This window comes from Python bivittatus, unplaced genomic scaffold (genome assembly GCF_059951505.1).
Source record: "Python bivittatus isolate LINGU-HERP-01145 unplaced genomic scaffold, Pbiv_v1 ctg000080_np1212, whole genome shotgun sequence".
In the NCBI taxonomy this organism is placed as follows: Eukaryota; Metazoa; Chordata; class Lepidosauria; order Squamata; family Pythonidae; genus Python; species Python bivittatus.
The window spans coordinates 52,646,995-52,673,546 of NW_028277035.1; the positions used below are offsets into that span (position 1 = coordinate 52,646,995).

Genomic DNA, 26,552 nt, shown 5'->3' on the forward strand with positions numbered 1-26,552 from the left:
AGTTTGAGTTTCACTGCTCTCTTCTGTTTGCACTGTTTGTGGATTACTTGCAGAAATGAGATCTTCATTTGTGTGCTTTCTTTGTCAACTTGATTCATTTTCTCAATTGTGCTTCACATATTTGAAACATTATCTGCCATTGCGATTTTCTTCATAAGGTGCCACTATCACAAAATAGAAATATCATGGAATATGTTATATTTTGAAATTTGCAGAGAACTTGAAATTAAAATATATCCTTAAAAATAGGTTAATCAAATTATTATCTATGTAATAGGAAATGTCAACATATTATATTATACACAATTTAAATTTATTAGGAGTCGGAGTCGGTACATTTTTACTAACTCCGACTCCACTAACCCAAGAATTGCTTCTGACTCTGACTCCATGACTCCAACTCCGACTCCACAGCCCTAGTGACGGTCCTTCAAGTATTGGAATGTTTATCTTGTGTCTCCCCAGCCTACTTTTTAAAGGCTGAACTTACCCAGTTCCTTTAACTGTTTTTATAGGATTTAGCTTCCAAGCCCTTTCTAGGGAGGTAGAAAACCCAAAGAAACTTTCCCCTTTCCTCTCAGGATCTTTGTCCCTAACAGGTGTAATTACCACAGAAGACAGCAGTGTACAATGTAACAACTGCATAGATTTATTGAATCACGGCTTAAATATAGTTCTCCCTTTACTACATTTCTTGATTTCAACACAAAAAACTGGGGGGTACATGTCACTGGACAACACTATTTTCCCAAGTAATATAAACAGAGGGGTTATCTAAATTAGAAATCGGATCTTTACCAAATGTTGTTTTGTACCACCTGGATTCCAGAAAAATGCCCCAGGCTAGAAAAGACGGTGAGAGAAGTAGCAGGCTAAAAATAGCAAGCAAAATATTAACACCCTCATATGCTACACACACATATACACACAGCTTTACTTTGCTAAATTCTACTTTCTCACATAAAAGTATTGGACTCCAACTAACTGGTTTTCATCCATCTTGTCACAGAATATTGTTATTTATTGAAGACAATGTTGGGAGAGGTCTAGCTGTTCTTGGGCAGTTCTTGATCATGGAAGTTCATGTCTGACTGTTGGTATTTTTATCCATCAGTCATGCTTTGATTTTCTCCTTGTATTTGGTATAGTCCACCTTCGCATGTTGTTGAATTTCCATGTACCTGTGCATTCAGCTGGACCATATGTAGTTCATTAGCCTAAATATAGTTCATTATGTTCAATGTCTGACATGTTCACTAGAAAAGTTTATTTACTGAGCAAGTTTGCAAGGGAGTTACATCCCATCCAACATGGATTTTCCCTGGTTCTACTAGCCCTTGGTTTATGTATGTCCAAAATATCCTTCCAGTTCCCTTCATCATCTTTGTTGCTCTTCTCTTTACTCTTTCCAGTTCCTCAGCATTTTTCTTTTATTGTGGGGACCAGAACTGGGCACAGTATTCCAGGTGCGGTAGGACCAGCACAGCATAGGGTGGAACTATTGCTTACCTATTTTGACCTGCATTTCTCTTCTGCCCACTCCCCCAACCTCCGAGCCATGACTTTTGACAGGTTAGACCACTTTTTCCTTTTCTGAAAAGACAGGTGCAAAATAGGAATTAAGCAGTTCAGCCTTTTCTGTGTCGGTATGCAAGATAATAGAAAGTTCAAATAGAAAGTTCCCTTTTCCCCTCTAAATTATACCACTTATTGGCTCATAGAATTACATATGCAATTCTATGGTTAAGCCAATAGGCCAGAAACATTGATTGCTGGAAAGAGTTCCATTCTATAGTCAGATCAATACCCTTATGCACTAGGAGTCTGGCTGGTATGTCTAGTTTGGAAAAGACCACCAGTTTGAAGAAAAGTGGGGTACCTTCAATAGTCCCTATCACTCCTGTATACACAGCAAAATTCTATGTGCAGCAATTCTAGTAACTACAAGGAACAAAAGTTATATTTAAAAAAGACCCAAGGATGACATTTCAGAACTCAGACTGAGAAGAGCAGATAACTCTTTCCACTTGCGTTGCTGATTGCTAGGTCTTGGTACAACAGTGGCAAATCTAGGAAGGCAGTGTTGCCAGAGCCATGAACAATTCCTGGGTCATTCCTTTCATTAATCAGAGCCATAGGCATTACACTTTTCAAGGACTCACATTTGGGTTTCCTTGGAACTTAGTTTGGTAATCAAAAGGAGTCTGAAAAATCTTTTCAAGGCCATCAGTCTTGTCAGAGCTCTTTTATTCGGGCTAAGGAGGAAAGACATTAAGCCAAACCAGTCACCTGATCTAACCTTTCCTCTTTTTTTGTCTGTCTCTGACTCTCTTTTGTTAGTCTTGACCATCTTTTTTGTCCATTTCTCCTGGATAGGACTACCTAAGCTAACAGTACTTTTGCCTCAGGGCAGAAATTCCTGTAAAAGGAAAAGGAAACTCCATCTCTCCTCCTTGTCTTCTCTTCTCTGTGCATAGGAGAAATCAGGAGAAGTGGAGAGAGGGACAGCTGAACTTTCCCTCATTTGCCAACTTTTTTGCTTATCTCAGAGGAGAAACTGGTTTGGGACATCTGGAGCCAGACACTCCATCATGGACTATACCTGACCCCAGCCACTGACCCTTAAGCTATGAGAGGCCTGTCAGGGTCATCTACTGTGCTGGATTTGTAGTACAGCCTCAGAGAAGTTGCTGGGCCTTATAGGAGCTGAACTAAACCCTCCAGTATGTTGTCTTGTTGGACTTTGGAAGCACTGTCTTCCTGTGTTTCTAATGCAGCCCTCCTAAGCTGGGTTTCATAGCCTTCAAGAACCATTTAGCTTCACCTGATAAGGTGGATCCAGAATCAGACAAAGAAGTGGTGTTTAAATACTCACTGTTTGAACTGTCTGAGCCTCCAGCTCCAGTACTTCAAACAGACCCAGCCAAAGAACACTTGTAAGCATCTATTGATGGGGTCTCCCATCTTCCTTCCTCCAACTTTTGGAGGATCCATATTACACTGACCTACAAGGATTAAAAGTCTGTATACAAGTTGTAAGGAAAGGTAATTACTTTTCCCTCTTTCTGCCTCTTCCTTTCTCCATTCCCAAGTGAAGTTGTGCCTGTGCAAAAAATCCTCCTGTGTAACGTGTGTGAATGCTACATCTTGTAAAGTTCTTTCCTTCTTTTCTACAGTAGGAAGTCTCTAAAATTCTGGTTTTCTTTTTCTGGCAAAAGCCTCTATGGTTCCTTTCTGCTATAGCTAAACACAGTGTGGAATGGATCACATCTTGAAACTTTTCCACGTTTTCCCTGCCACTCTCTGAACATCTTGCATTTCCCTCCTTAAATGGAATGTATTAAGTTATCCATAGATTATTAACTGCCTATTTATTTTTTGATTTGATTTCTATCCTGTCTTTGATTTAAGAATGCAAGGTGGTGATTTCTTTGTATGCTTTTTGTGCTCAAATATTTTTTGTGCTAACATTCCCCCCAAATTGTCATCTGCTTATTATTTGATTGTCCTTATACTAATAATCTCAAATATTAATATTATATTGATTGGCTATTATAGTTTCATTTTTTAAAAAAAACGTAGAACATTAAACAGTCTGTTTAAGCCATAATGTTATGGTCTCAATGGTATTGGAGCTGTGGGAGGGCTTCATAATAAGAATTTACGTTGCTGTGAGGTGAGTTCCATAGTAAGGGAATTCTCAAGCTTCTACACTCAAGACCCATAAAATACCTGAAAATGACTGAAGCCAGCTGTTGGTGAAGAGATGCCGGGCATGGATGGAGTGGGAGCACAGCACAGAACAATTATCACTGAAACATACATTGATTTTACAAGGAGAATATTTATTAGAACAAGAAAAAAAACTCTTATTTTTAATCAACCTTTTGATCTCTTTTTAACTCCTTTGACAACCTTCAGACCATTTGCCCAGAACTCTCTTTCATTATCTAACTGCAGACAGGAAGTAAGGGAGCTCGCAGTCCCATCTGGAGCAATGCTTCACTCTTTGTGTGAAGAGTGAAGAGCCAGGCCACAGCTTGATAATCAGCATATCCACTCAGAAAAAACATTTGTGGTGTAACTGATACAGAATCATAGAATTGGTTGGCAATAAAGTTCAACCCCATGTGGAGTTATGAATCCAGGTGAAAGCGTGTCAAACAGATGGCTTTCCATCCTCTGCCTGAACGCATCCATCAGTAGTAACACAGCTTCCTCAGCAATTGATTCCACAATCAAATTGCTCTTATTCAATTAAGATTTTTTTTCTAACACTCAACTCAGGAATCTGTTGTCCTGTAACCTCAAACCACTGCTCTGGCACCCACCTTATGGAACATTTTCCCCCACAAAGTGAGGTCAGCTTCATCCCTACTTATTTTCCAGAATTCCCTCAAGACCTGGCTAGGTCATCAGGCCGGGGGACTGGTAAGATTTTGAGGTGGTTCCATTGCTGATCGAATCTCGTGTGTGTGTGTGGTGCTTTTTGTTGTTGTTGTTAATATGACTGTGTGTGGCATGTTTTTTTTATTTATTTATTTATTCATTCATTCCATTCATTCATTCATTCATTCATTCATTTATTTATTTATTTATTTGCTGTATGCCACCTAGAGTCGCTTCTTGTGAGGTGGGTAGCCATATAAATTTGATGAATAAATAAAATTATTCTGTGTCCTGAGATGACGGAATAGGCCTTGAATTTCTGCTGTGTCATGATACTTCAGGTACATGAACAATGCAGCCATATCCCTCTCAGCTGTCTTTTTTCCAAAGCTAAATATGCTATGCTAAAATAATCTCTTGCTCTGATTAATTTTCAGGTGCCTCTGAGAACTGTGAGGCTTACGAAGATTCTGATGGAGATTTGCATTCACAGAAAACTTGCATACAATTTTGTTGCGGAACCTGCACCAACCGTTATTGTTGCTTGGACCCTTTAAAAAGAAATAATCAATTTCTCTGTTCTTGGCCCAAGTTGGGAAGGTATGATTGGAGATGACTGCACAAGGGTTAGGATGTTGCAAGGTTGTTTCAGAGACTTTAGATTGTATGTATCAGTTCTGGGGAGGGTGCTGAAGTTAGAACAGAATTCCATGCTCTGCCCTTGCTTCTATTTACCCTGTTCATTTTCCCAGCCCAGGATAATACAAAGGGGCTTGGCACTCTCATCTGTCCATCTGTCTATCCTCTCTCTGTCCCAGTGGTGCCAGATATACGGCACATGTAACACCACTACTACGGGAGCTGCATTGGTTACCAGTGTGTTTCCGGGTGCACTTCAAGGTGCTGGTTGTCACCTTTAAAGCCCTGCATGGCTTGGGACCGGGTTAACTAAGGGACTGTCTTCCCCCAATAGTTTCTACCCATCCAGTTCGGTCTAGTAGATTGGGGATGCTGTGGATCCCGTCAGCTAAGGAATGTCGGCTGGTGGGGACCAGAAGGTGGGCCTTCTTAGCAGCAGCTCCTGCCCTTTGGAACATCCTTCCTTTGAGCTCCGGATGGCCCCGACCCTGCTAGCCTTTCGTAAGGCTTTAAAAACCTGGCTATGTGCCCAAGCCTAGGGTCTCAAAAGTGTTATTAGCAGGATTGTGGCAAAATGCTAACTTTGCAGGTGATGTAAATTTGGATTTCACCAATGCTTGCTTCCTCCCAATAGGCCATCATGTCATTTTTTTTTCTGTAATTGCTTCTAAGGGCTGTTGTGAGTCATCTTGAGCATTATCAGGATTTAAGTGTTATGTAAGTTAGCACTTTGCCACAATCCTGCTAATAATTTATCAGTTATATAGCATTTCTCACCTTTTGTAAGAAAAGAACACCTTAAACACTGTTTTATTTGATTGTAAATAACTTTAAAAAAAATTTTTTTTTTTTTTTTTACCTTTGTGCTATAGTGTATTTCCATCTTTCAAGCCAGAAGCATTCAAGATAGATTTGGACGATTCGTATCCACCTGGACCCAGGTAGACATATAATTATGTAAAAATCCCATGGGTTTAGAAAGGAAAAACCCTGTGGAGTCCTTGGGGTTCTCTGAGCTTTATTGTTTTCTTGCAGACATTTCATTACCCATCTAGGTAACATCTTCAGTGCTAGAAGGGAGTGGAGTTTGCTCTGTTTATATACAGTAACTTGCCCTGTCACTGTTGGTGGGGGAGTTGTTTTTTTCCTTGGTAGTTCCTAGATTAGGCTATTGTTTACTGCTTGATTGTTTGTCTAAGTTGGTAGTTCTTTGATTAAGGTATTGTTTACTGCTGTAAAAACCCTGTATTGTCTACATATGCTATCCTTATGCTTCTTTTTATGCTGATGATGGTCCTTTGATGACCAACCTAGGGTAAAAACAGAGAGACTGTGAAATTAACCACTCTAATATAAAAACCTTATTAAAAATCTTAAAATTCTAAGGACAGTGACTATAGAGTTACAAGATGAAGAGGTGAGAGCTAAAAGTCTGCTGTAAAACCAGAAGCTCTACTGTACTATCTCAAAAGCTGAAAGAATAAGCTGTAGCAGCCTGCAGTGTGCCTTGCACTTTGAGACGTAGAATGCTGTGAAGCCTGCCTAGGTCAGTTTGGCACTCTGCAACCATTCTGGCCTGCTTGTAATCCAGGGATAATAAGCAGAGGTGGGGATAGCCCAAGTGCAGACATTCTGCCCAACTGGGTTTGCTTCCAGACTGACTGATATCTATCCTCCAGAGTTGGGGAGAAGAATAGTCTTCACCAGAAATTGGATAACTCTGCTTTGGCTTCCATTTGGCCTGTTTCCAGGCATAGCCCCATGGTCATGACCCGAGAGGGTACTTGGATTACTGCTTTTAGAAATTTGGAAGGGTTCCCAGGGGGCAAAGCTGGAAAAGGATTCCAGCTGCACTTCATCAAGAAGGTGTGCCGGTGACCTTGCTTCAAATAGTTTAATGGGTGCAGGTATGCTGGCAGCTCCTTTTGATCAGAAAACTTAGAATGGTATGTTTTGGGCAACATTACTGCCATGTCCTTCCTAAAGCTGGAGGAATGGAAGATCACCCCCAGATATTTAAAGCTTGATTGATTGATTGATTGATTATGTGCCATCAGGTAGTTTTTGATTCCTAGCAACCACATAGGTAGATTTTCTCGATGACAATCTATTCCTAACCTATTCTTTCAAGTCTCCCAATGGTGCACTCATTGTCACTATACTGGTACTCCTCGCTTATTCATTCAGTGACTGTTTGAAGTTATGACAGCGCTGAACGAATGGTAGTTACGACCAGTCCTCAAAGTTACAGCTGTTGCACTGCCCCTGCAGTCACATTATCAAAATTGGGCATTTGGCAGCCCACCCACATTTACAACCACACCATATGCTTCAACTCCCCCCATCTGCCTATCTCCCCCTCATCTCTGCTCTTTCAGCCACCCTGCACTCCACCACCACTGCCTACCCCACTACCCCCCAGGTGACCTTCAGTGTCTTCTTCCTCCTGCTGTTGATGAGGCACACCTGGCTGTGGCACTGCTGGTGCTTTGCGAGGCCATTTCGTGGCATCCCCAAAGCCTTGCAAAACCGCTCCACAGCGTCATGGAGGGCCAGCAACTGCAGAGATGGGGATTAGATATTTCCAGATTATCCTCCTTTCAGTATTGAACAAGGCTCTTGTTGCTATTCTAAATCCATTTAGACAGAATGTCTGCGTGGTCTGCAGAAAGCAAGATGGAAATGAAGTTTTTGGCCAACTTGATGCTGGCTGGAAGGAGTAGTCCAGGTTGCCTGGATGGCTTACAATAGCATTTATCAAGATGCTCACAGAAGCCAAATAAGTATGCAAGCTTGTTTTACAGCATATCTTGATGCTGGTCTTGGGGATTGCATCTGATTTTAGGGATGTATCCTCTAGGAGCATGCAAATAAGAGACAGCAAAAGAAGTTTTGAATTTTTCTCACAGTTTAATTCAAAAGATGGAATCAAATACAGGTTTGAAGTCTGTCAAAGCTGTGTACAAGGAGACTGGAGGTTATGGAACATTTATTTCTCAGTTAAATGCTGAAGCACCAGGCACTGGTCAGTGGTAGATCAACCCTCCCTGAATCTGGCCTATTCTTCAGTTAGCAGATTTTATTTCAAACCAGTTCTTTAATTTCCAGTACGGATGTCTGGTGTAGTGATCCCTGATTGTGCTCAGCAGGTTAATAGGTCTGTAGTTTACTTCATCATCCCTCCTACATTTCTTAGACAGGGAATAATAACTGCTATTTCCCAGTCTCTAAGGATACTGTCATACTTACCGATAAATGTAAGTAGTAGTATTTATTCCTCCCAAAGTCCTGCTGTGCTGCCTCATCACGGCTAGGGCCTGCTCCTGGGAGGGATAAGCAAAGAATGCCAGAGGGCGCACCATGTGTGTATTCTCCCAGCAGGGTCATCCAGGGCATGAAGTTCATCCCAGTTGCCCAGCTGAAGCAAGCAGGCACACATATTGGCCAGCAGTGATATAAGACAATCACTCCAGTGACAACAGCAAAGGCATCATTTCATACTGCACAGGACAAGGCAATGATAAACCACTTCTTTATTTTATCAAGAAGACTACATGGATAGAAAATAGAAAATGATTTGTGATATAGTGCCAGATGGTAGGTCCCTCAGGTCAGATAGCACTGAACATGCTACTGCGGCAGAGCTCAGGATCTTTTGGAATACTAATAGAGAGTATGACGTGGATAGATTAAAACCTTTGGGACATCTAGTTACCAATGTTGCCATGCAGGAAAAGAAAATACAAAGCTGCAAAGACAGAATTACAGTGGGAATACGGAATGTAAGAAATCCGAACCTGAGAAAGCTCAACAGTGAAAGATGAAATGAAATGACTACAAATTGACATCTTAGGCATCAGTGAATTGAGATGGACTGGAATTGGATACTTTTAGTCTGAAGATCACATTGTTTTCTACTCAGGACTTGAAAAAGAAAGAAGGAAATGTGTTGCTTTCATAGTTAGGAAGGGTATAATAGCAAGAGCAGTATCTGGCTACAATGCAATCAGTAACCAAGTAATATCAATTAGATTTCATGGACAACCTTCTGTACGAGCATTATCCAAATTTATGTTCCAACCACTGAAGCAGGAGAAATTTGAGTATTATTATCAAGTTCAATTTGAAATATTAAGGAGGAAAATATGTATGGCCTAGGAAACTGAAATGAAGCAGAGGAACGGTTTATCAATTTCTGCCAATCCAGTGATTTTTTTTTCATTGCCATACAATCCTCAAACAACTAAAACAACATCTATATACATTGACATCACCAAATTGAATATACAGAAATCAAACTGACTATATTATTGGCAGAAGAGGTAGAAGAACTCAGTTATAACAGCAAAGATGTGGCCAGGTGCTGACTATGGAACAGTATCACAAACTACTAAAAACTTGTAAATTCCAAGTTACGCTGAAGCAGAAGAAAGCCAACCAGTTTCCACAATAAGATCTTGCATGTATACCTGCCATTTTCTAGGAAAATGTCAGGAATCCTAAACCTCATATATCGGGAACCAGAAGAATTGTGGGATGAACTTAAAGAAGGTGTTAAATATGAATGTGAGAAGAAAATGCCAAAGATTGAGAACAAGAAAGCAAACTGGATGTCAGAATAAATAGAAATTGCTAAGAAGAGAAGAGAAGCTAAAGCCAAGAAAGACAAATATATCAGGAAGGAACTTAACAAAGAATTTTCAAGATCTGTTAGAGGAGACGAGAAGCAGCATTACAACAACGCCTGTAAAAATATCAAAGAGAAAAACACACAGAGAAAAACAAGGAAAGTCTTCCAAAAGTTCTCTGAACTCAGAAGGGAATTCCAACCTCAAATTAGTATGCTGAAAGATACCAGCAGACCGATAGTAATTGATTCAAAGAAAATCAAAGATGGAAGGAGTATACTGAAATTCTGTACAGTAGAGATGTCAACATCCAAGGTATTTCAGAAGATAATCTGTACTACAAGATGTGGTTAGATCAGGACTCCAGTCATTACCAAATCAAAAGGTTATAGAAATTGATGGAATGTCTATAGAAATACAGTGGTACCTCAGGTTACGAATGCCTCTGCTTACAAACTTTTCGGGTTGCGACCAGCTCCGGCCGCAAAAATTTACCTCGGTTTGCGAACTCCGCCTCGGGGTATGAACCGGATCCACGGCCATTTTTCCGCCCGTGCCACATGGTCCGCAGCCATTTTTCCGCCCGTGCCACGTGGTCCGCAGCCATTTTTCCGCCCGTGCCACGTGGTCGGCGGCCATTTTCTGCCCGTGCCACATGGTCCGTGGCTATTTTTCCGCCCTGCTGTGCGGTCTGCGGCCATTTTTCCACCCTGCCGCGTGGTCCGCGGCCGTTTTTCCGCCCGTGCCACATGGTCTGCAGCCATTTTTCTGCCCTGCCGTGCAGTCCGCGGCTGTTTTTCCGCCCTGCCGCGTGGTCCGCGGCCGTTTTTCCGCCCTTGACGCGTGGTCTGCGGACGCCGGAACGGATTAACGGTAATTACATTGAACCTTATGGGAAAATTTGCTTCGGGTTGCGAACAAATCGGGTTGCGACCAGAGTCATGGAACGGATTAAATTCGTAACCTGAGGTACCACTGTATGGCAAGGAGCAGAAGAAGTATCAGTAAACATTTCGTAAATGTTCTAACTAAACTGCCAGCAAATCTGGAGAACAACACAATGGCCAACAGATTGGATGAGATCAGTCTACATAACAATACTAAAGAAAGGAGGCTTAACAGGGTGTGCAAAGTCATACCATATCCATACTTTCACACACAAGCAAAATAGTCTTAGGATCACACAACCAGATTAGAGCTCTGCATGGAGAGGGAGGTGCTAGATGTTCAAGCTGGCTTTAAGAAAGGCTGAGGAACACAAAACATTATTGCTGATGCATGCTGGATAATTGAGAAGGTCAAAGAATACCAAAAAGAAGTCAGTATGTGCTTCATTGACTATAGAAGGGCCCTTGATTGTGTCAGTCATGTCAAGCTGTGGAATTTCCTTAGAAAAATGGAAATTCTAAAACTTGGCAAAACAGACTGGCTTTAGATTAGCAAAGCTGTATATTGTCCCTTTAATTATCCAACCTAGATGCAGAACATATATTCAGGGATACTGGTTTGGAAGAAGATGAACATGGTTCAAAATTAGAGAAGGAAACATCAATAACCAGCACTATGCTGATGATACTACTGTGATAGCTGAAAATGCAAATGATCTGCAAGCCCTAGTCAAGGAGCAGAGTTAAAAGAAAAGTAGGACTAATATTAAATATTAAAAATACCAAACTAATGACAGCAGGTACAACAACCATCCTTAGAATTGACAGTGAAAATAGCAGTGTGATAAATAGCTTTTGCTTTTAGGATCGACCCTCAGCAGTAAAAGAACAAGCAGTCAAGAAATATGCCACAGACTAGCGCTGGGTAAAATAGCTGTGAAGGCCTTGGAAAAGATATTCAGATGCTGTGATGCGTCTATACAGATAGTCCTTGCTTACTGACTACCTTATGCAGCAACCATTCGAAGTTACAATGGTTAAAAAAATAACTTTGCAACCAATCCTCACATTTGCGGCCATTGCAGCATCCCACAGTCACATGATTGCCATTCAGGCACTTTGCATCCAGCACCCATTTATGACCATCACAGAGTCCCACAATCACGTGATCACTATTTGCGTGCTTCACAACCAGGTTACAACAAGCAGAGTTAATGGAAAAGGTGGAAGTAAAATCATATGTCATGGTCACATGATTTTCTTCTTAGTGACTGTGCCACTTAGCAACCAAGTTGCTGGTCCCAGTTGTGGTCACTAAGTGAGGACTACCTGTACCTACAAAGATCAAAATACTTCAAGCTGTGGTATTCCCTGTGACACTCCATGAAGTGAAAGTTGGACTTTGAAGAAACAGGATAGGAAAAGTATTGATGCTTTTGAACTTTGGTGTTAGAGAAGACTCCTGTGAGTACAATGGATAGTCAAGAAAACAAACAAATGGATCATTAACCAAATCAACCCAGAATTCTCACTCAAGGCACAGGTGACCAGAATAAATTATCATATTTCAAACACATGCAAAGTCCCAACTCTCTGGAGAACCCTATAGATAGAAGGAAAGAGAAGATGATGACAACCAGCAACAAGGACCAGGTTGGGGACAGAACCTCCTAGAGATATCATTGACACTAATCTGATGCCACAAAATCATGATCAGTAGTATGCTGGCTGGGGAATTCTGGGAGTTGAAGTCCACTCATCTTAAAGTGGCCAAGTTTGGACAACACTGTGGTACACGGTTGAACCAAATGACTCTGGCACAATCATCTTGTCAAGCAGGCAGGGACGTAAGCCACCAGTCGGTCTTCCAAATAACTAGATGTGCCCACACCCAGGGTGAGGCCAGAAATAACCATGCTGAGTTATTTTTGATTAGATAAGAGGGATTAAATAACCCCCAGGAGCCTCCCAGGCCTCAGTTGAGAAATTAGATCCCTGCTTTCTGCTAGTGTGACCAGCAATCAGGTGGGCAGGTCTCTCCATCTTACTGAGGACACCCACAATTCACTGCACAGTTCTCTGAAGTGCCTTTCCCACGCTACTGGTGAGATGCAGTTGCCCAAGTATATCAGCTGCATTTGTTTATTTTGCAGGGACCAAAATAAATGTATGGTAATGGGAAGTAGTCCATCAATATAGTTAAGAATAAAATCACTAAACCAAAGATGTCCAGTATGATTTTAGCATTTAAAAAGGTGGTCCTTAAGTTAAAAAAAAAATGCTTTTGTTCAAGACTGTTTATAGCTGCATCCAAATATTTTGTGCACAAAAATGTTTCTTGGAATATTTTGATTTCTGGTAAAAGGGTTGGGAAGACTGTGCTAGTTCTATTGGGCAGTTTAGGGTTGCTTGAGCAATTGTTTCTGCTTTGCCTGTTGTGCTTTGAATATCTCTGTGGCACAACAGTACTCTGTGTCTTTAAGAAAATTCTGAGCAAGGAGCAGGATGTGGTAAAAGAAGCTATTTTTCCTGTTGATGAAAATGTGAAACAAAAAATATGTCTTCTGGGGTTTTCCAGAAATGTAGCTAGTTTTATTTCTCAGTGAAGAAAGCCTAAGAGTTCGAAGGGACAGAATTGACAAAAGAGATTGTAAAGAGAAAATAGGAGTTTGTTTTTTTTTTCCTAGAAGCCAAAACGAGGTAAGCATTTTGTTGGCAGGCATCTTTTCTCTCATTCATAAACCGTGAGCCTTGGGGATTTCCTATGTAACTTTGGGTTATTATTTATTTAGAATAAATGCCTATTCTATAGATAGCAATCATTTAATCTTTTTCACTTTGCAAACTCCAGAAAATACAGCTACAGAACATTGCAGAAACCTAGTTTTTTACTGTCAAATTTCCTTGCTCTAGCCAAAGAGGAAAGTCATTACCTAAGAATAAAAATAATTCTTAGCCATTTAATATGTTGGTAAACATTAACTACACAAACTAGAAAGAGTGAGTCACTAAGTAGCAATGTGTCGTGCTTGTGTTCCCAATCAAATAATTTGCCATGACAGTGTTTCATAGAGGTAATCATTCTGTGTCCTTGGCTGTGTATCTTGTTTTCATAAGGTTAGAGAGGATAGGTCTTCTGTCCATTAATAGATACCACGTGGTGAGTTGCGATGTACAGCGCATTCAGAAAGTATTCAGACCCCCTTCACTTTTTTCAATTTTGTTATGTTGCAGCCTGATACTACAATCGTTCAAATTCATTTTTTTCTCATTAATCTACACTCAGTACCCCATAATGACGAAGTGAAAACAGAATTTTAGAAATGTCTGTAAATTTATTAAAAAGGAAAAACTGAACTATCACATTGGCATAAGTATTCAGACCCTTTGCAACAACACTTGAAATTTAGCTCAGATGCCTCCCATTTCTTTTTATCATTGATGAGGGTATTCAGACCCTTTACTCAGTACTTTGTTGAAGCACTTTGGCAGCAATTACAGCCTCAAGTCTTTCTCGGTATGACGCAACAAGTTTTGCACACCTGGATTGGGGGATTTTCTGCCATTCTTCTTTGCAAATCCTCTCAAGCTCAATCAGGTTGGATGGGGACCGTCGGTGGACAGCCATTTCCAGGTCTCTCCAGAGATGTTCAATAGGGTTCAAGTCAGGGCTCTGGCTGGGCCACTCTAGGACATTCACAGAGTTGTCCCTAAGCCATTCCTGTGTTATCTTGGCTGTGTGCTTAGGATCGTTGTCATGTTGGAAGGTGAACCTTCGGCCCAGTCTGAGGTCCTGAGTACTGTGGAACAGGTTTTCACTGAGGATATCTCTGTCCTTTGCTCCATTCAGCTTTCCCTCAACCCTGACCAGTCTCCCAGTCCCTGCTGCTGAAAAACACCCCCACAGCATGAAGCTGCCACCACCATGCTTCACTGTTGGGATGGTATTGGGCAGGTGATGAGCGGTGCCTGGTTTCCTCCAGACAGAATGTTTAGAATTGAAGCCAAACAGTTCAATCTTGGTTTCATCAGACCAGAGAATCTTGTTCCTCACAGTCTGAGAGTCTTTCAGGTGCTTTTTTGCAAACTCCAAGTGGGCTTTCATGTGTTTTGCACTGAGGAGAGGCTTCTGTCTAGCCACTCTGCCATAAAGCCCAGATCAGTGGAGGGCTGCAGTGATGCTTGTCCTTCTGGAACTTTCTCCCATCTCCACACAGGATCTCTGGAGCTCAGTCAGAGTGACCTTCGGGTTCTTGATCACCTCTCTTACTATGGCTCTTCTCCCCCGATTGCTCAGTTTGGCTGGGCGACCAGCTCTTGGAAAGGTCCTGGTTGTGTCAAACTTTTTCCATTTGAGAGTTATGGAGGCCGCTGTGCTCTTGGGAAACCTTCAGCGCAGCAGAATTTTTTCTGCAGCCTTCCCCAGATCTGTGCCTTGCAATAATCCTGTCTCTGAGCTTTGCAGGCAGTTCCTTTGACCTCATGGCTTTTGCTCTGGTACAGTATGCATTGTCAGCTGTGAGGCCTTCTATAGAGAGGTGTGTGCCTTTCCAAATCATGTCCAATCAGTTTAATTTACCATAGGTGGACTCCAATCAAGATGCAGAAACAGCTCAGCAACAATCAGGAGAAATGGGAGGCACCTGAGCTAAATTTCAAGTGTTGTTGCAAAGGGTCTGAATACTTATGCCAATGTGATAGTTCAGTTTTTCCTTTTTCATACATTTGCAAACATTTTTAAAATTCTGTTTTCACTTTGTCATTATGGGGTACTGAGTGTAGATTAATGAGGGAAAAAAATGAATTTGAACGATTGTAGTATCAGGCTGCAACATAACAAAATTGAAAAAAGTGACGGGGGGTCTGAATACTTTCCGAATGTACTGTAAAAAGATAAATTGATCTTTGAGTGGCACAGTTACTCTAGTTTTCCTGTCCTGGTGTAGTGTTCTGTATAATGGAAAGTATCTTTTAACAGTCAGTTTCAGGTCCATTTCCAGAATCAGGCTAATACAAATGGTGACTTTTGTCCAGAACTGAAAATCAAAACAACTTCATGTCCTGTGCATGAAGGAAGCTGATACATCCTTGTGGCATCTACAATAGAAGAAAAAGAATGCTGCTTTAACGTAGGTAAAGAAGCCAATCTGCCTCGCACAGCCATCGTTTTCCCATGAGACCTGGTCCGACTCTAGAGTTGAGATTTTAATTAAAGAGGATGCAGCCTTGGAAGGATTTGTTTCTCCCCTTCCCTGTTCCTTTCTCTTTGCTGGGCTAGATGACACTGCTTGCTGGAAGGCACTCCAGCTATGGACTTGGTGTGACATGTTTCTGCTTGTATCAGAATGACAGCCTTTCTTCTGGGCAAACACATTTTTGCACAGTGAAGCAGTGTGTGTGGTGGGATATTTAATCTTTAACCCACTCCCTGTGGCTTCCTCATCTCCAGCTGGTTTTTCTATATATGATTTTAGGCAAACCTTGAACACCCTGGAAGGAAAAAACAAACTAGGAGGAGTTACAGGAGGAGAGACTTTGAGCTATGTGCGCCAAATTATCTCTTCTCTAGAGGTTTCACTGTGGAAAAGCAACTGGCCAGTTAACATTATATATGGCCGTTTAGTAACATACAGGCTAGCTCAAAGAACATTTTCAAATGATTCTTTACTAACATTGGAATGCCATTCTGGAAGAAGGAAAGATGCTAATGCTAATATAGCATGAGTTACTTCTCTTCTGGACTGGACTGGCCTAGACATGATTAGCACTTGGGTAGGAGATCTCACAAATACACGTTCAGCCTCTTTATCCATGACTGAGTGTGAATGGAGCCTGTTTCTAACAGGGCACTTAACATCAACAGCAGCAGACCAGAAAGTAGCTAACAAAATAGCTTAGATCTTAAGAAATAATGGTAAAAAATTTTAAAGGACAGATTTCAATATTTCTTGTTTCTTTTTCCCACGACCTGCCATGGGCACCATATCTTTCTGTGCCCAAGGAATATATAGCCAAAGCTTCTCATAAATTTTTTTTAAAAAATCATATTTAAGGGATATAATTTAACAATACCTTAACACCTTTAATTCTTAACATACTTCCAAGAACTTGGTCCACCCTACGCTGTAAGGTGTAACTAAAAAGCAACTGCCAATGGGCATAATCAGATACATGCACAATAGTGCCATCACATTTTTTAGATCTCCAACATAAGGGCAATAATCAGTTTTTAAAAAACATTGGTTGAGAAGTCCAGTAATAAAACATTTGGTATTCATTAAAACGATTGATTTGTTAATATGGGCAACTCTAGTTCTTCATTCCAGATTTATTTTTGCAAAGTTGATAGTGTTGGATTAGCCTCTTTAAAAACAACATAGTCAAACCAAGTGGAGGTTTAGCTGCTACTGAAGCATCCAGACCAAACAAACATAACAGGTGTATTAATTTTGTTTTATTTATCAGATTTATATAGCTACCCATTTCATAACATGACTGCGGGTGGCGTACCATAACAATCAGTTAAAACAATTAAAACAACAGTTAAAAACAACACAGTTACAAATAAAAATAGAGTAAAAATAAAACCGCAGGAGAACGGACCAGCATCCTATATGCAAAATGACCATCTTGCAGGCTCCCCATTTGGTGGCATGTATTTGGTTTGGTGGTGTATATATATTGCTGTTCAGCTTTTGTATGTGTGTGTGTCTTCGGTTAGTCTTGATTCCTGGTGCCTGCCTAGACAAGTCCTTGCTGTTTTCTTGGCAAGATTTCTAGAAGTGGTTTGCCTTTGCCGCCTTCTTCCTAGGGGTGAGAGAGTGTCACCCAGCTGGCTTCATGCCAAGGGAGGACTAGAACTCAGTCTCCTGGTTTCTAGCCTGATGTCTTTAACCACAATACCAAACTAGCTCTCGCAGCTGCTTTAGGTAAATTATATTTCTTTTGGAAAGTTTCAGGAGTCTTAAAAATATTATTAGCAAGCTGATTAAGTACCATATTTTTCCGACTATAAGATGATACTTTTTTCTAAAATCCTTACGCTAAAAATTGAAGGGCATCTTATGCAAGGAAGTAAGCCGAGGAGAGAACCACGCGATTTCAAAACTGCCCATACTTTGTTTCTTCAAACAGGCTTCCTCCTATTGCTAGCCTCCAATCACGAGTGAAATAGCTTGTCTCTGCAAACTGGCTTCCTCCAATCATGAGGCTCCAATCACGAGTGAAACTGCCCATACTGTCTCTGCAAACAGACTTCCTCCAATCACGAACCTTATGTAACTGATGTCAGCCGATGCTGAACAAACCAATTGGAGGAAGTCTGTTTGCAGAGACAAGCTATCTGCAGTTTCACTCGTGCTTGAATGTAATCAGTTATGTAAAAGAGCATGGGAATAGAGCTGCAGCGAGACGGTTTGGACCTCCTCCCACCGAGTGTATCAGGTCAATGTTACCTAATTACTAAATAAAAATGTGTTCTGCACTATCTTTAAAATATTGATTTCTTAATTTTGGGTTGGAAAAGTGGGGGTCGTCTTGTACATGGGGGCATCTTATTGATGGAAAAATACAGTATAACTATCCCCACATATTCACCACCACCACCACCACAAATGTTTTTCTTGCTATTTTAAATAGGGCTTATTCTAGATCATTATCTCACATTTTAATTTCTTGCCCAATAATGTCAAAATATGTCTAATCGCCTTAAAGGTTGGCAATAGCACCAAATTCCTACTATAGTTGGTACCAAGTATTTCCTAAGATTTCAAGGGTACCAGTTAGGCACAAAAGAATAACTCTGATTTTCATTCTAATAGCGTTACTAGTGTTAACATTTTTGTGCCATTACTTGTTACGGATTGTTACTGATCTGAAGCAGTTGGTCATATGAGGCAGTTTAAAATCTGGAGAATTGAAAGTACTCCCATCCTATGAGAGCTGTAGCTTTAAAGGAGGCCTCTTTGGTGTTTGACCATTCCATATAAAATTAACCATTAACTCACCACATTGACTTGGCTGGGTCTTTACCATTTTAGTCTGATATACCATGCAGATTGACCATGACAAGATCTTTATCATCCACCATATTCCCCATTGTCTCTGCATTGTACGTATGAAGGTATTTACTTTCACTACTCCTCAATTTACAATAGAATGGAAATTGAAAAATTAAATTATTGGTTTACTTATGAAAACCTGTGTGGGATAGCCATAAGGATCTTTCCTGATCACACAAATCATTTGGAACTAGTTTGTATTCCAGGAAATTTCCCAGTATCATCTAGAGTTGGCAGGATGAATATTGTTCCTAGGGAATAAAGAATATCAAACATGCATCAGACATAGAGTGAGGACCATGTTAAATTGTTACTTATTGTGAGATTAGCAATCACATCTGGATTTTTAAAAAAGTAATGTTATAGCAATATTATTTGTGTTGAGAGAACAGAATATGGGGAAATGAGATTTTGGGGAACCACGATCCCCAAGAAATACCTACTGTACTTGCAAACCAATGTCACACTTAAAAGCCATTTATACCAAGTTATACAACTATGGAATAAAAAGCCAAGCCTCTAAATTTTCAGCCATTAGTCTTACTCTTCACGGTTGATTATGATTTTATAAAATACCAGCTGTCCTTTCTGAAGGATTTGTTCAGCACTGCAAAAAACATATGCAGACATTTTGCACAGCAAATTGGTACATAGGAATTTAGCTCTGGTCTTGAGGAGGAAGATGGAGTTGGACAATGATTGCTTAGCCCTAGGAAAGTAGAAAGTGTGTCAAAGAGACTCAGTATAGCCCTGTCTTGACTGTCTTGTCCTTAAAAAAAGGGCAATGAAAGTTCTGGACGAGCTTTCCAGATTCTGTTAATATACTCCCCAACAGTGAAAGAGCATTCCTGGAATCCCTGCCATGTCTGTTCCTTGACCTTGCTCACCTTGAAGGGCTGACATTTGCCAGATTCAGTTGCCAGCAGACTACATTACCAGAGGTAACAGCATCAGAAGTTAAGAGGTCAAGTGAACATGAGCCAAGTCAGCATGGGAGCAGTCAGCCTGTGAAAAGGACAGTGGGGAATGATTTGGTCTGGGTGCAAAATGCATGAAGGCTGAGCAACAGCAAAAGATAAGGAAAGCGATTAGAGCCTTTAATTTACCCACCAAACACAAGGTTCAAAATAAAAGCATGCACCAGTATAGTAAATTGAAGACTAATGTCATGAAAAAATCATTAGATTTTATTTGTGTGTTGAGTTTACAGTTCGCTGGAATGCAGTTATCCTTTGTAAAGAGAAGTCATAAATATTGCCTTGTGAATAAGCATTTCTGAATCATAACAAGCTTCTGTTGTCTTTTTTTAAAAAAGTTAGTCATGCATATAACCACCTTTAAATGAAATTCTTTATTTCCTTCTTTATAATTGCTTTCTGTAAAGTTAGCATAATTGACTAAAACTAACCAAGGGTTTTATGGCACCCTGAAAAAAAAATATTGTCTAGATTTGAAATAATAAATGTATCTCTGTAGACCAGTGTTTCTCAACCTTGGGAACTTTAAGATGTGTGGACTTCAACTCTCAGAATTCCCCAGCCAGTGTGGAGTTGAAGTCCACACAACTTAAGTTCCCAAGATTGAGAAACACTGGTCTACGCAGACACAGTAAGGCTTATTCTGGGAAACCTCATAGCTGAGGCAGGCATCTTGTTCCATCCAGTTGTTTAGGACAGTGCATCCTGTAATCCCTGTGCAGTGGCTGGAGCTGATCATGCTTGTAGTCTGCAACATCTGGGTGTGTCAAGGTTCTTGGTTGATGTAGCAGTAGATGGGGTGATGGGGGGGTATAAAAAAAGAATGGTGGATGTGACTGTGCAGAAAAGACCTCTTTTTTCATGCATCATATCTGCGTGGTACACTTTTAAAAGAGGTGAAACTTCTGTTGTACCCTCAGGCTCTTTTTTTTTTTACTTCCCTTGGTGGTAAATTAACAAAACTACCCCTCTGAAAGTTTGAGGAGATTGAGTTTAACCATGAGCAAATCTATATTTCAATCCTAACCGAACATGGTTTCCATTTTTGTTTGCATTTAGAATAGCAAAATGCTCTTGGGTGTAAATGTGTTACTTTCTGAAGCCTTTAACTTGGACAACTGCATTTTCAATGTTTTTTCAGTGGGACAGTTATAGCGATTGGCGTTTCAATTTTCATCCTGTTTGTAGTAGCCATCATTCTCTGCTTCACCTGCTCATGTTGCTGCCTGTATAAAGCCTGCCGAAGGAGACCACAGCGTAAGTGTCCTCCCTGACTGAATTGTTGCTTTGTTTGAGGAAAAACACGAGTGATGCTGTCAAGCATGCTGGGGAAAAAAAGTTGTCACGGCAGAATGCCTTCCAGAAACGTTGCCTTTAAAATAGGTGAAGTCAGTTGTTGAAAGTGTAACTAGCATTAGATCGGAGGCTGAACCAGGAACGAACAGTTACCTCAATCGCCAGAGATGCTGCTTCATTGGTTCCCTGCACATGTGACAAACTTAAGGGAATTCAGCCTTATTGTGCCATGTGACCTTATTTAACCTGGAACTATAATTCTCAGAAATCACCAGGAGCTGGGAGATTGCAGTGATCATGCTTGCAGGGAGTTCTTGGCATTGTAGTCTTGACATGCCTGAATGAAGTTGAAAAGATTGGCTTACAGTTTTTAAGTATCTGGGCAAGTCACCAGACATAGGACACAAGATATCAGAAAATCAGACATGTTCTTTTGCTGTGCCTTTTATCAGAAGTAACATTTCTGGTGGGAGGAAGGCTAAGTTTCCTTTTCTACCTCAGGCTTGTGGTAGGAAGTCTCTAAAGTGAAAGTGCTTGAAAGTTATTTGAAAAACAGTGGCCAAGTAATTAAAACCAGTACAAGATAGGAGAGGGGAAATGTTGGGTTTCCTTCCTGCCCTGATTGATTGATTGATTTATTATGTGCCATCAAGTCATTTTCGACTCCTAGTGACCACATAGATGCCCTGACTCCTAGTGACCACATTCCTGCCCTGATTCTTTCCTAAACACTGTCGTGTTTTACAGCTGTTGTGACCACAGCTACAACTGTAGTGCAGATGCCCTACCCTCAACAGCCTGGGACACCAGCTGTTTATCCCGGAGGAGCATACCAAGGATACAATCCGCTGCCGGTGCAGCCTCAGCCCAGAATGCCAGTGGCACCCTACCCAACCCAGCACCCTCCGCCCTATCCTATGCAGCCTGCAGGGCCACCGCCATATCATGAAACAGTGGCAGGTAAGAAAAGAAGAGGGGAGAGATGTGCTGAAACTGCTAAAAAGAAAAAGGAAATGGACATGTGGTAGTGGTAATATATTTAGGCAAGTTTTTCTCTCACTCATAGTAGTCTTCCTTTTCAAAATATGTCCAACTACAAATTATAAATTATTCATGGTTGCTATCTTGGGGAATTTGGCTTCCTTAATACAAACAAGCCATGATTTCTCTGTAAAATCTTCTAAGGCTATCTGGTTGAAATCCCTTTCTTACTGATGGTTTGATTCCACTGGTGACATGATACAAGTAGTCAATTTCCTAAAGAACATGGTTGAGCAGTTGAGCAGCCATGCTGTGGTAGAAATTTCCTCTTAAACATCTCCCTCAGTACTGGCCAAAATGCTTCCAAGTTGGATGACTTCAGCACGGGCTGCAGAATTCAGCAGGCACTGAAGCCGCTCTGCCTCGAAGATCTTTGATTTATGGGAAGGGGGCTTCAGGGCAGGCTGCTTTGATACATACTACAGGATTGGTTTGGCGTGTTCTGCAGCCTTGCCTACAATGTTTGCTGAGACATCCCAGTCTAGAAGGATTTTGGCGAGCACTGCAGAAGATGATTTCTCTCAGTCTTCTCCCATAGAGCAAGCTTTGCTTCATAAAACATCTTCAAGGAGGTGCTTTGCTTGAACTTCAGTCCTTTCAAGGATTTACAGAAACCTAGCAATGCCATTTCCCACACAACATTTATCAGGCAGCCAGAGAGAAACCACGTTACCTATAAATCTTCATAGAGTAATAGAAATGTTATGGAGAAGAAGGAAGGAACAGCCTAAACATTTCAGGTATAGAAGGAGTGCTGTTCTACTAGCAACAGATAACCAATTCAGTAATCAATAGGGATGGAGATCTACTCGGGGGACACTTTGGTCCACCAGGGCAAGCTTCTTTTCCCAGTATAGGAATAAGGCTCCCACACAGACATCTTTCAGAGCACTCCATGCAACATGTTTGTATTGTTTTCTGTGACAGAAAAACAAAGGGTCCCCAGGGACAAGAAGGTAAACAACAACAACACTGAAATAGCTAAATCAGAAGACCAGAGATGAGGATTTGCTTTCAGAGTTCTTGAATATTCAGTTCATTCCTTTTTAAATGTGCTCTCCTTTAAAGAGAATGAATTGTTAATATGCTTTAATACGCTTCATTTGCAATCTAATTTTCAGATCTTACTGATTAAGCTAGAGATCCTCCTTGATTTCATAAGTATATGGGCTTTGGCACTTGTAATGAAAATCTAAGAAATATGCACAAATAAATATAAAAAGTTAATCTGTGGAAAAGCACTAACATGCTATGCTTGTTTGTTTGTTTTACAGCTGGTGCTGGAACTCCTGTAGTTCAACCGCCTTATAACCCAGCATATATGGATCCTCCAAAGCATTCCTATTAAATGGACTTTTGCTGTGTGTCTGTGTGGAAACCTCTGCCTTTTTCATGTGGAGTTCTTTCTTAAAATACCATTCTGATATATCTGTTTGGAGGAATGGGCCAGAGTTTAGACAACTGTTCTTTACAGTGTATTGAGAAGTGCAAGATATTAGGATCAAGCGATTAAAAATTGACTTAAAAAAAAAAGCGGGGGGGGTCTAAGAAAAAACTTAAAGGTAAGCATTGTGAATATAATTGTATTAAATAGCAACAAGCATTTGGGGCATTATTTTGCCATTTTTCCAACAAAATCAATTTACAATTGGCTATTCTCTTTCCAGTTTAGCACAGAAGAGCAACATCTGTGGCAAAGCAAAGTATGTTTTTGAAGTAATAGGGAAATAGCTCTTTAGCAAGAAATGGGGCATGTTGTTAAATAATATCCCTGTATTTCTCCATCATGCAGCAATTGCACAGCCATTCAGTATAACTTTCCAGTGCAAATATTTGAATGTCATTGGAATGTTGTCACTATACCAAAAATCTTGCATGGAAATCATTGCATGGAAATTGTTGAATGGGATCATTTATCAGCTTTCTGTATTCTGCAACAAAACATTACAGCATATTGTGCTCTTGTATAAAAAGAGCAGGATTCAGATCAAACACAGATAAATAATATGATGACCACCTCTACTTTTATCTGTAGTTCCCAGAATCCCTTGCCCTTAGCACCCAGAGCCTGCTGGGAATTTAAATCCAGCTGGAGGAATGTCAAATTGCCTAGTTCTGCTCTTGGGCATTTCATTCCTTCCCACATTAACCATTTTTCTTTTCCAACTGACAGTCAGTTTCCTATAGGCATGTATTGTCTTGAGCAAGGTGGTTTTGATTAGAGCCTGGCTATGCTATTGGAAGGAGGAAATATCACAGTGATAATATTTTGTTAACTGAGTGCTTTGCTGCCATTTGAGAATAATCCATTTCTCAGTTGAAAGGAGTTTTTCAACTACTTACTGTATTCCCTATTTCCTTGGAGTTTGTATAAGCAGAGAGAGAGAGAGAGAGATGAAGTTCTGTCCTGAAATACAAACATTATTTGTAATACGTTTGGTGTCCTATGACTTATATGCAAGTGGAAATGTTTCAAAACTCTTTATATATTAATATAGAGCCTATTTGATAAGGAAGAAAACCTAAGCCTGGGCTTTCACCCCAGGAAAATAGATGACCCCCAATCTCTGCAAAGTTACAGCAATCCAAAGGAAAACAACTTTGCTCCAAATAAAGTGGCACAGAGCCCAAAATAAACCAATGCAGCTCACAAAACCAGCCAACTTTGTGAGATTAGGTAAGTCTTGTGCAGAAATACCCCAGCCAAGAGAAACCTGGTTTCAGAGCTTTTTTTTTTTATTGCAAATAGTTTTGTGTAGTTACAGGATTATAGTCCTGGTGTTTGTCTGAAGAATGTTTCTGTAACCTTTGTGTCTTCTTAAAGCTTCCAGTTTCAGTTCCATTTTCCTATTTAAGGTACTTGCAGAATAATTAAGACTTGTCCAATAAATCCTACTGAATTTTATAGGACTTTCATTTAATATGTAGGAGACTCTACTGTAAACTTACACAGGCTGACTTCTCTTCAGAAAGATCTAGTATCTTCTCTGTATTAATGGCTTGTATCAGCCTTTCCCAAACCAGTATTCTTGAGATATGGTGGTTTTATGGCCATGCTTGCTTGGAGGTATTGTGAATTACAGTCCAACAAGATAAAGGGCATTTGCCTGAGAGAAGTAGGCAACGCTATATTACAGAAAAATGAGAGGATATCAGAAATTCAAAAGCTGGGATACATTTTTTCACACACATGTGAGTGATAGAATACTTCTTTGTGCATAGGAAGAGAAAATGGTTGATTCCTGTAGTTTGTGTTAAGCTCTACTTATGTACTGTTTGTAAGTAAGTCTGAAAGAGTTTGTACCCTTATTCCTAAGCATTAGAGATACCTTATTTCATCAAGCTTTGGATTATGACACCGTGACCCAGTCTACGTTCTTACTTCCACATGTGTCTTACAAAGAATACCTCTCTCTATCACTGTGCTGTAATTATGAAATCATGGTATTATTTCTCTGAAGGTCATTTTGCCTGCTTGCCTTGACCTGCCTCTGTTTCCTTATTCAAGTCATATATGCTGTGAGTAGTTTCTAATCATTGTAATGCGTGAAATCACAGTTAACATTGGCAAGATTTCAGTAGAAGTGACACAACATTCACAACTGATGACAGAATTTGTCCGAAAGTATTTGCTTATGTATAATTTATACAGAAGGTATTTCTTTCAGGGCATTCCTACTCCTAGAAGTGAGTCCTGTTACAATTCATAGTACTTGCATGTAAGTATTTTGGGAAGGATTGTAACAAGGGGCACATTCTTATGAGTGTAGTGTCTCCATTTAAATGCTGCATTCTTTGTTGAAGAAGGAAAGTTTTTAGTTACTTTTTTATTGTGAACTTCAAAAGTGCCTTTTCAAATTTTTGTAACTCTGTCAGCATAGTTATTGTACAATATTAAAGTACCATGGTATTTTTGTTCAGAATCTTGGTTTTGTTTTTAATAAAATTTTCCTTTACATGTTGTTGCTCCTGGTAAAAAAAATATATTTAGAAAAAAAGCTAGCATATGTGTGGCTCTTTGTAATAAATCAGATCATCTAAAATACACAACACTTTTAAATGGCTTGAACTTTGCTTCAATTTACATCCCTACATAGAACTTCACTGGTCCTAAATCAAAGTTGCATTGAGCTCCTTTCGCATTCACGTAGCCTTGTATTCATTTTAATTAAATAGTCCCACACGTTTCAATGGGACTAAGATTTGGAAGGGGGGGGGTTGACACTTTTGCCATGTGACCACTGATTGTTAGCAGTCTTATGACAGGAAGATCCAATTCCTCCCTTGGGCTTTGTTGCAAACCTCTTTTTTTCTTCATCTTCCAATGCCTCTAAAATAGTTCTTCCTTGAGTATTCTACTGTGTATCAGTATGTTGGAGGGTGGGTCAGGATAGGAGCTGAGACAGACAGACAGACAGTAGTTAAATGAGGAATTTTATTCTGGACACTCCTGTACTAATGAAGTAGTGTGATCTAATAATATATACAAGTAAATGTACTTGCAAAACCAGTATGTTCTAGAATAGAAGAAATATAAGAAATCAAGCCTTAACCTACTTAATTTTCCTCCCTCTAAAGTCTTTCCCTTACATTTTGCTTGTAATTTATTAAAGCAGCTTCTCCTGCTCCTTATCT

The 26,552-nt window shown here is 40.2% G+C and overlaps 1 protein-coding gene across 1 annotated transcript in view; it reads left to right on the forward strand.

Annotated features, from left to right (window-relative positions):
• The window catches only part of SHISA5 (shisa family member 5), a 39,642-nt gene extending 13,699 nt beyond the window's left edge, over window positions 1-25,943 (forward strand). The window contains exons 2-6 of the mRNA XM_088134090.1: window positions 4,827-4,989; window positions 5,901-5,969; window positions 20,722-20,837; window positions 21,624-21,836; window positions 23,192-25,943. Coding sequence (XP_087990216.1) covers window positions 4,827-4,989; window positions 5,901-5,969; window positions 20,722-20,837; window positions 21,624-21,836; window positions 23,192-23,265 — 635 coding nt within the window. The 3' untranslated portion in view covers window positions 23,266-25,943. The remainder of the gene's footprint in view (window positions 1-4,826; window positions 4,990-5,900; window positions 5,970-20,721; window positions 20,838-21,623; window positions 21,837-23,191) is intronic.
• The last annotated feature ends 609 nt before the right edge of the window (window positions 25,944-26,552 follow it).